Source organism: Hypanus sabinus, chromosome 18 (assembly GCF_030144855.1).
Source record: "Hypanus sabinus isolate sHypSab1 chromosome 18, sHypSab1.hap1, whole genome shotgun sequence".
Classification (NCBI taxonomy): Eukaryota; Metazoa; Chordata; class Chondrichthyes; order Myliobatiformes; family Dasyatidae; genus Hypanus; species Hypanus sabinus.
The window spans coordinates 34450474-34460578 of NC_082723.1; the positions used below are offsets into that span (position 1 = coordinate 34450474).

Consider the following 10105-nt stretch of genomic DNA (forward strand, 5'->3'; position numbering starts at 1 on the left):
GCCTTTTCTGCTCAATCTGTGAACCTGTGAGAGCTAACATCGTGGATACAATAGGGTCTTTTAAGAGGGCTTGTGGTGACCCTAGGTAATTTCTAAGGTAAGGACATGTTTGACACAGCTTTGTGGGCCAAAGGGCCTGTACTGTGCTGTAGGTTTTCTAAGTTCCTAGGTCTTCTCAGGCTTTGATTTCCCACTGCTCAAATTCAAGCCAAGCTTGAAACTCATTGCAACAATCAGCTACTAAACAGATTGGATTCTGGAAATAATCACTTAGCTAGCTAATTTTTAAAATTAGATTTTAATGACACTCAAACACTTGTTTATACTAATCAGAGTATAAACACTTCATAGTTGCTCAAAGCCATTTCAAACTTTGTTACAATGGAATCCAAATTCCAAGTCATCAATAAATGTCCTGCATCTCATTTCAAAACATTAACATTGCCACTTACAATCCAAAATATTTCACACGGATGGATTCGGGCATTTCTTCACTCTCCTGATGCTTCATAGTCTGATAAAATGTTAGATCATACACCAACATTTGCAAGATCAATAGCAAATACCATATGTTCTAATACTCTGTACTAAATACCTATTATCTCTGCAAACAATATCCTGTAACTTCCTTTTGGACTTGGAGGTGATTTGATGTAGTGGGGTGAGGCAGAGTCTAGGCAGATTCAGGGTCTATCCCTGAGAGAGAGAGGAAACACTCAAGGTATTACTGATTTAAGTGCCATGCTGAATTGGTCAGGTACAGGCCAAATTGTGGCAGCGGAGTCCAGGCCCCAGAGCGTATCAAAACGACAGATCCCAGTGTTCAGATGATTTTAGCACTGGGCCAGTTTGAAAAGATCAGGGTGTCGGGGACAGGCCGATTCAGCTTGCTGCTCCACGACATTTACTCAGTTCTATGCCAAACAGGCTGTGGCTTCATGTCTGTGGACAGACGCTCCTTCATGGACCTCAGTTCAAAATGCTATTCACTTGCTTTAATTGTTCGCATGATTTGTTATTTTTCTCTGTACATTGGGAGTTTGATGGTCTTTTTTTTTTGAATGGGTACTTTTGGGTTTCATTGCTGAAATGTGGCTGCTTGTAAGATGAGTCTCGAGGTTGTATAATGTGTACGTACTTTGATAATAAATGTATTTTGAACTTCATTAAACAATGTTTCTGCTTCTGTTTAATAAGCACCCTAATTCAAAATATAATCTAAATCTAATATATAGCAATTATCATTCATTTTACTATGACATCACCAATTAAGTAGAAAACCAATGCTGAAGCATCTTCAGATTCGCCTGGAGAAATCTAGTGGAAAAACAGGAATATTTAAGTTTCAGTTATATAACACTTCACAGGGAAAACTCAAACTTTTTCTCCCAAATTCATTTGATGCATATTTTATTTGAATGTAAAATTGTTGCATAACTATTGTAATACACAAAATATTGCTATCTCAATGTGCTTTGGTATTTGCTCAACACAAAACAACAATCCAGTTCTAACCATTAATGCGAAAGTTGACATGAATTTCTGGTTTTATGTCACAGATCAAATTAAGGAGGTTATTCAGGACAATTTCCTTGTGCTGCTCATAGTTTGCCCTGATTACTTTAATTTTCTCTTGAGTGTCTTTGTCAACTTCAGTTGCTGAATCACCATGTGAACCAAGGGCCTGAAAAGCAATGTGAAACTGTTAGTGTAATCAGTTCTACAAACCCTTTACACAAAAGACCAGAGTTTTAAAAATTCATGTAGCAGTACTTTTCATTAAATATTAAACCAGTCACCCAGTGTTGGTCCAAATTCCTTGCATGGATCACGGCAACTAAAAATCTCAACAAAGAATCTCAAACTCAGTGAGTCACATTTAATTGCCTGCAAAACAGTTCCATCTGCCTGAAACCAATGAGAATTTAGAAAGTCTTTTCTGCTGTTGTTCCACATAGTATTAAATTCCAATTCCCAGTATCTTTCAGAATTCAAGTTAATGGATCATGTTTTCTTTTCAAAGACCAATGACGCCAGTTCTGTGCTTTTATATACACGACAGCAATCTCTGCCCACACAAACGAGAACATTCAATTACTGTTGCTTGACAGTGAAGTCTTTTGCAAACATGATTTGTTATTCAGGCATGAGCTACTAATTTCAAAGATGAAGGCCTCAAAAGCATTTATCCCTCGTCTTATTATATACCCTTGCATTCAAGAACCTCCATATTCCTAATTCATATTTCGCACTTCCTCTTCACAGCTCTGTACTCTCAAACTCAGTCAGCCAGCTCTAATCAGTTTCAAGTTCCCAATCTTCATGCTGCCACCGCCCTTTCCCTTCCACAGAATCGTCATCAGCTTGCAGTAAGCACCGAGTCTCCCTTAATGAAGGGAGCAGCACTCCCAATCTATGAAAAGTATCAGATAATATCACCTTTAAAGAGATGAGCCTCTCTAAACTGCTGAACCATGGATGCCGCATACACTGACTCAAAGGAAAGCATTGGTGAGGTCCTGGACACACTAAAACTGACGAGGGGGATATCAGGAATGCTTGGTCAGATGAGAGATGGGATATACCTTCAGTATAACAGTCAGATCACAGGTGTATCCTCGATCTGGATAGAGTGGGTATAGGGAGGATGTTTACTAGTGGGCAAGTTTAGGACCAGAAAGCACAGCCTCAAACTAGAGGGACATCCACTTAAAACAGAGATGAGGAGGAATTTCTTCAGCATGAGGCTGGTGAATCTGTGGAATTCATTGCCACAAAAAGCTGTGGAGACTAAGTCACTGGGTATATTTAAGGCATACGTTGATAATGGGGTTGAGGTGCCAAAGGTTACAGTGAGAAGGCAGGATAATGGGGTTGAGAGGGATAATAAATCGACCTTTATGGATTAGCAGAGCAGACTCAATGGGCAGAATGGCCTAATTCTGCTGTGTCTTATGGCCTATGGTCTAGGAGGGTGCAGAAGTGATTTATTAAACTTCTGGGACTTGATTTGGATGGATTGGAGCATATACCTGAAAGGTAGTCAAACTTCAGTGAAGGTGATCAAGTCACTTCACAGTGAAGTGGCACCACTGGAAAGTAATGGATGTAGATTAAGTAAATCTTGTCAAACATTAATCCCAGTAAGCACAGACAGTGTATCCCATATCACCAAAGGAAAACTTTCAGAAATGCTACTTTAGTATTTTCTCCAACTTCTCCCATCTTGTGAAAGGAATTTACAACTAAGCTTTTAAGCTCCGAACTAAATTAACTCAGAGGGTTTACAAAAGGTAACTGTTAAAATCATTAACTGAAGCAAGGAGTTACAACTCCAGAGAGATCATCAGCACTTAAGCAAGCACCTGATTTTCTGAAAAAAAAATAATGGAGTTCCCACACTAAAACCCACAATCACAAGGAACTCAGTTCCCTAGAGACAGACTGTGTGAAACTTAAAGCCAGATAGGTTGCACTGAAGTACACATTGCTGTTTTACTACATACAGCATCTTCCTTATTCTTGAATTCCTTTTCTCGCTGGAGCCGGTACTGCTCAATCTCAGCCTGGGCCTCCTCCTTTGCTTGTTTCAACCTGCGATTCTTTCCTGTGAAAAGAGAAAAGTTAAGGCAACTATCAGCACAATCAGTTTAAAGCACGGTATGGTAGTGCAGTGGTTAGCACAATCACTTTACAGTGATTCTGCTTGTAAACGTGTGGTTTCTCTCCAGGTTCTCTGTTTCCTACTGCATTCTGAAGATGTATGGGTTAAGGTTGGTGAGCTTTGACATGCCGCATTGGCACCAGAAGCATGGGATCATTTGCAGGCAGCCAGGCACAATCCTCCACGATTTGATTTGTGGCAAATCATGTATTTCATTGTATGCTTCAAAGTACATGAGACAAATCAAACAAATTTTCATCTTTAAAAATCCTTAAGCAGAATTTGTAATCTACCATATCATTGCCCTTATTACCAAATGCCTGCTTTATTTAAGCCAGTACCAGAAGCTGCTCTTCTCAGTGTATTTATCAAGTTTAAAAGTGAACTGCAATATCCCAGTTATGGAAAGGTACAGCAAAGAAACAGTCTCTTTGGCCCATCTAGTCCATGTAGAACCATTTAAACCGCCTACACCCATTGACCATACTTCTACCATCCATGGACCCTCCAAACTTCTCTTGACTTCAAGCTCGCATGCACCACTTGCACTGATGACTCATTCCACACACACACACACAACCCTCTAACTGAAGAGGTTCCCCCTCATGTTCCCCTTAAACATTTTACTTTTCACCCTTAACCCAAGACCTCTAGTTGTAGTTTCACCCCTCAGTGGAAAAAGCCTGCTTGCACTTACCCTATCTATACCCCTCAATTTAGTATATCTCTATCACATCTCCCCACAATCTTCTACATTCCAAGGAATAAGTCCTAACCTATTCAATCTTCCCTTATGACTCAGGTCCTCCCATCCAGCAGCATCCTTGTGAATTTTCTCTGTATCTTTCAACCTTATTTACATCTTTCCTGCAGACAGGTGTCCAGAACTGCACACAATACTCTTAATTAAGCCTCACCCATGTCTTATACAACTTAACATCGCATCACCTGCACTCAATACTTTGATTTATGAACCCCCAAGTGCCTGAAGCTTTAAAACCATCAGATATAGGAGCAGAAGTAGACCATTTGGCCCATCGGGTCTGCTCCGCCATTCAATCATGGGCTGAACCAATTCTTCCTGTCGTCCCCACTCCCCTGCCTTCTCCACATACCCTTTGATGCCCTGACTAATCAAGATCCTATCTCTGTCTTAAATGCATCCAATGATGTGGCCCCACAGCCACTTGTGGCAACAAATTCCACAGATTTACCACCTTCTGACTAAAGTAATTTCTCCACATCTCTGTTCTGAATGGACGTCCTTCAATCCTGAAGTCATGCCCTCTTGTCCTAGACTCCCCTACCATAGGAAATAACTTTGTCATATCTAATCTGTTCAGGCCTTTTAACAAACATAATATTTCTGAGATCCCCCCTCATTCTCCTGAACTCCAGGGAATACAGCCCAAGGGCTGCCAGTCGTTCCTCATATGGTAACCCTTTCATACCTGGAATCATTCTTGTCAATCTTCTCTGAACCCTCTGCACCCTTTACAACCCTATCTACCTGTAAAACCACTTTCAATTAAATATGGGCCCACATTACCAGATGCCTTTGCTCTACCTCACTCTTCAGTGCCCTACCATTCACTCTAAGACCTACTCTGGACACTCCTACCAAAGTGCAACACCTCACACTTGCCTGCATTAAATACCATCTCCAATTTTTCACTCCATTCTTCTAGCTGGGCCAGATCCTGCTGCAAGCCACAACAGCCTTCTTCACTGTCCACTACACCCCTAATATTGATGTCATCTGCAAATTAACTGATCCAGTTAACATCATCCAGATCATTGATATTGATGACAATCTACAATGAAGCCAGCACCGATCCCTACAGCACTCCACTAGTCACAGGCGTCCAGTCAGAGAGAAAACCATCTACTACCGCTCTCTGGCTTCTCCCACAAATCGATTTTACTACCTCATCTTGAATGCCAAGCAACTGATCCTTTACCAACCTCCCATGCGGAACCTTGTCAAAAGCCTTGCTAAAATTCATATAGACAACATCCACTGCCATGCCTTCATCAACCTTCCTGGTAGCTTCCTTGAAAAACTCTAAGATTGGTTAGGCACAGCCTATTATGCACAAAGCCTTGCTGACTATCCCTAATCAGGAAACACTCATATATCCAGTCCCTTAGAATGTCTTCCAATTACTTTCCCGCCACTTAAAGTTCAAAGTAAAATTTATCAGAGTACATGCATGTCACCACATACAACCCTGAAATTCTTTTTCTGCGGGTATACTTAGCAAGTCGAGCTATAGAACAGGTACTGTAAACATTAGGAACTGTAAACAAATTGTTTACAGATGATTACTGATGTCAGGCTCAGTCTATAATTTCCTGGTTTATTTTTAGTGCCTTTCTTAATCAGCAGAACAACATTAGCTATCCACCAATCCTCATACTTCACCTGTCACTAAGGATGATTTAAATATCTCTGCCAGGGCCCCTGAAATTTCTGCACACCTTTACAAACAAACATCCTGTCCCAATCCACACTTACCATATCATTTCCGATGCCATCAAAATTGGCTTTTCTCTGATGCAAACTGTTCCCCTACACAAATTTCTGTCACCTGCCCTGTATCATTCCCAAATAGCAGTTGAAGTATTGAAGTCTCCCTCGCTAGGACTTCTATGTACTGACTGAAGGAAATTTTCCTTAATTCCATCCCGTCTAGTCCTTTTACAGTATTGGAGGTACCAGTCAAAATGTGGAGAGTTAAAATTACCTACAATAACCTTATGTTTCTTGAAACAGTTTGCCATCTCTCTACAAATTTATTCCCCTAAATCCCGCGGACTGTTGGGTGGTCTGTAATATGGCCACATTAATGTGGTCACACCTTTCTTATTCCTCAGTTCCACCCGTAAAACCTCACTGGACGAGTTCTCCAGTCTGTCCTGATTGAGCATTGCCGTAACATTTTCCCTGGCTAGTAACACCACTCCTCCCCCTTAATCCCACCTGCTTAGTCACATCTGAAACAGCTGAACCCCAGAATACTGAGCTGCCAGTCCTGCCCCTCCTGTAACCAAATCTCACTAATGGCTTCAATGTCATCATTGCACGTGTTGATCCATGCCCTGAGTTCATCTGTCTTTCCTACAATACTTATTGCACTGAAATATATGTAATATTAGAATATTAGTCACACCATGCTGAACTTTTTGATTCCTGATTCCACAACCTCTCCACTATCTGTTCTAGAACTCTAGCTCCTATCCCCCTGCAACTCTAGTTTAAACCCCACCGTGCAGCATTAACGAACCTTCCTGTCCACCTCCAGTTCAAGTGCAAACCATCCTTTCTGTACAGGTCCCAACTTCCCTGTAAAAGCAGAATGATCCAAAAATCTGAAGCCCTCCCCCCTAGCCATGAAACATAGAAAACCTACAGCACAATACAGGCCCTTCGGCCCACAAAGTTGTGCTAAACACATCCCTACTTTAGAAATTACTAAGCTTACCTACAGCTCTCTATCTTACTAAGCTCCATGTACCTATTCAAAAGCCTCTTAAAAGACACCCTATCGTTTCCGCCTCCACCACTGTTGCCGACAGCCCATTCTACTCTGAGTAAGAAACTTACCCCTGACATCTCCTCTGTCCCTACTCCCCAGCACCTGTTAACCTGTGTCCTCTTGTGGCAACCATTTCAGCCCTGGGGAAAAAGCCTCTGACTATCTACACGATCAATGCCTCTTATCCTCCTGTACACCTCTATCAGGTCACCTCTCATCATCCTTCTCTCCAAAAGGAGCGCTGAGTTAAACTGTATAATTTTCCTGGCTCTGGCCTCACTGGCACATGGCACAGGTAGCAATCCTTAAATCACAACCCTGGAGGTCATGCCCGTTAAGTTAGCACCCAACTCCCTGAGCTCACTTTGAAGAACTTCGTCCCTCTTCATACCTATGTCATCGAACCACCATCTCTCCGCTGTTCACCCTCCCACTTAAGAACGCTGAGGACTCGATCCAAGATGTCCCAGACCTAGCACTTGGGAGGCAACATACCATCCGGGAATCTCGTTCTTATCCTGCTTTCTGTTCGCCCACCTAACGAATTTCATCACCACAACTCGCCTCTTCTCCCCCTTCCCTTTTGAGTCATAGAGCCAGACACAGTGCCAGAGAGCTGACTGCTGTGACTTTCCTCTGCTTGGTCATTCCACAACAGCCCACCCCCCACCAAAACAGTATCCAGAGTGTTGTTAGGTACTGTGCCCTTGCTGTTTAACCCCTTTTCCCTCCTGACTGTCACAGCTTCCTGTGTCATGAACCTTTGGTGCAACTACCTGAATATTGGGTAGCTCAGGTTGAGGAGTTTTGTGTTGCAGTATTCACCCAACTTGCTAGCAAGTCTACATTGCCAAGCTCAACAAACACAACATTCAAAAGTAACTACCTCTTTATATGTCGTTTCTATCACCTCTCAGACTCCTGAATGATCCGGAGTTCATCCAGTTCCAGCTCCAACTCCTTAAGGCAGATTGTCAGAAGCTGCAGCTGGGTGCACATCTCACATGTGTAGTTGTCGGGGTCACTGGAGATCTCCTTGTATTCCTACATCCCGCCTAGCATCTCTACTGCCCTTACTGAGCTAATATAAATGATGAAAACAAAAAATAAACTAGGGGGAATCCATCTACAGCTTTTCACCTTCCATCACTCAAGCCTTTTTGCCTTCTCTCACGCAAGGCCTTTCCACATTGAAGCTTCAACGAGCATAAAAACCTCAAGTAACTGCCCCAACAATGGCCACTCTGCTTGTCCAATTTTACTGTTTTGCCTATCAATCCCAACCGTGGATTGGCCACTGTTCGAGATTAACAAACAGCTGTGAATAGATGCCTTATGTACTCAACTGGTGAATCTGAGTGAGCTACGTCTTTCCACGCTTTCAATTGCTGATTGTCTGCAAATTTGAACCTGCTTATCATTAGATTCATTGGAAGGGTTCTACCCTAATGAAATAAGCAGGTTATTTTGTTGATGTTGGTTGTTAAGTAGCTTCAAGACAAAATATTCTGTAGATATTTTAATCTTTACAAAGAACATCCAAAAACAACCTAGCCAGTTTCAAAAATATCAGCAAATTTCAAACAGGTGTAAGAAAATTCAAGAACCCATTGCATAATAGCTTCAACCTTTAAACAAAGTGCCCACATTGTGGAATCATGCAGAAAAAGCAGAACACAGATTGCTTAACTTGGAAACTTACTGATTGACTGAAGTAAAAACATAAAATGCTAGAAATTCTACGCAGTTCACACCACTATGGGCGGGGGCCAGGGGAGGGGAGGGGAGGAGGGGGAGGAGGGGAGGAGGGGGAGGAGGGGAGGAGGGGGAGGGAGGGGGGAGGGGAGGGGGGAGGAGAGGGGGAGGGATGGGGAGGAGAGGGGAGGAGAGGGAGGGGAGGAGGGGGGAGGGAGGAGGGGAGGAGAGGAGGGGAGGAGAGGGAGGGAGAGGAGGGGGGAGCGGGAGGGGGGGAGAGGAGGAGGGGGAGAGGAGGAGGGGGGAGAGGAGGAGGGGGAGAGAGAGGAGGGGGAGAGGAGGAGGGGGAGAGGAGGAGGGGGAGAGGAGGAGGGGGAGAGGAGGAGGGGAGGAGGAGGGAGGGGGAGAGGAGGAGGGGGAGGGGGAGGGGGGGGAGGGGGAGGGGGGGGGAGGGGGAGGGGGGGGAGGGGGGAGGGGGGGAGGGAGGGGGGGGGAGGGGGGAGGGGGGAGGGGGGAGGGGGGAGCGGGGGGAGGGGGGGAGCGGAGGAGGGGGAGCGGGGAGGGGGGAGCGGGAGGGGGAGCGGAGGAGGGGAGAGGAGGAGGGGGGAGAGGAGGGAGGGGGAGAGGAGGGGGAGAGGAGGAGGGGGGAGAGGAGGAGGGGGAGAGGAGGAGGGGGAGAGGAGGAGGGGAGAGGAGGAGGGGGGAGAGGAGGAGGGGGGAGAGGAGGAGGGGGGAGAGAGGAGGAGGGGGGAGAGGAGGAGGGGGGAGAGGAGGGAGGGGGGGAGAGGAGGAGGGGGGAGAGGAGGAGGGGGAGTGGAGGAGGGGGAGGAGGAGGAGGGGAGGGGGAGGAGGGAGGGAGGGGAGGGGAGGAGGGGAGGGGAGGGGAGGAGGAGGGAGGGAGGGGAGGGGGAGGGGAGGAGGGGAGGGGGAGGGGAGGAGGGGAGGGGGAGGGGAGGAGGGGAGGGGAGGGGAGGAGGAGGAGGGGAGGGAGGAGGGGAGGAGGGAGGAGGGAGGAGGGGAGGAGGGGAGGAGGGGAGGAGGGGAGGAGGGGAGGGGGAGGGGAGGGAGGAGGGGAGGGGAGGGGAGGAGGGGAGGGGGAGAGGAGGAGGGGAGGGGGAGAGGAGGAGGGGAGGGGAGAGGAGGAGGGAGAGAGGAGGAGGGGAGGGGGAGGAGGAGGAGGGGAGGGGGGAGAGGAGGAGGGGAGGGG

The 10105-nt window shown here is 45.7% G+C and overlaps 1 protein-coding gene across 1 annotated transcript in view; it reads right to left on the minus strand.

Moving 5' to 3' along the window:
- Nucleotides 1-1171: 1171 nt before the first annotated feature.
- Nucleotides 1172-10105, minus strand: part of LOC132407243 (V-type proton ATPase subunit G 1-like) — a 24821-nt gene continuing 15887 nt past the window's right edge. The window contains exons 2-3 of the mRNA XM_059993508.1: nucleotides 3507-3651; nucleotides 1172-1684 (exon numbers count right to left, since the gene is read on the minus strand). Coding sequence (XP_059849491.1) covers nucleotides 1511-1684; nucleotides 3507-3651 — 319 coding nt within the window. The 3' untranslated portion in view covers nucleotides 1172-1510. The remainder of the gene's footprint in view (nucleotides 1685-3506; nucleotides 3652-10105) is intronic.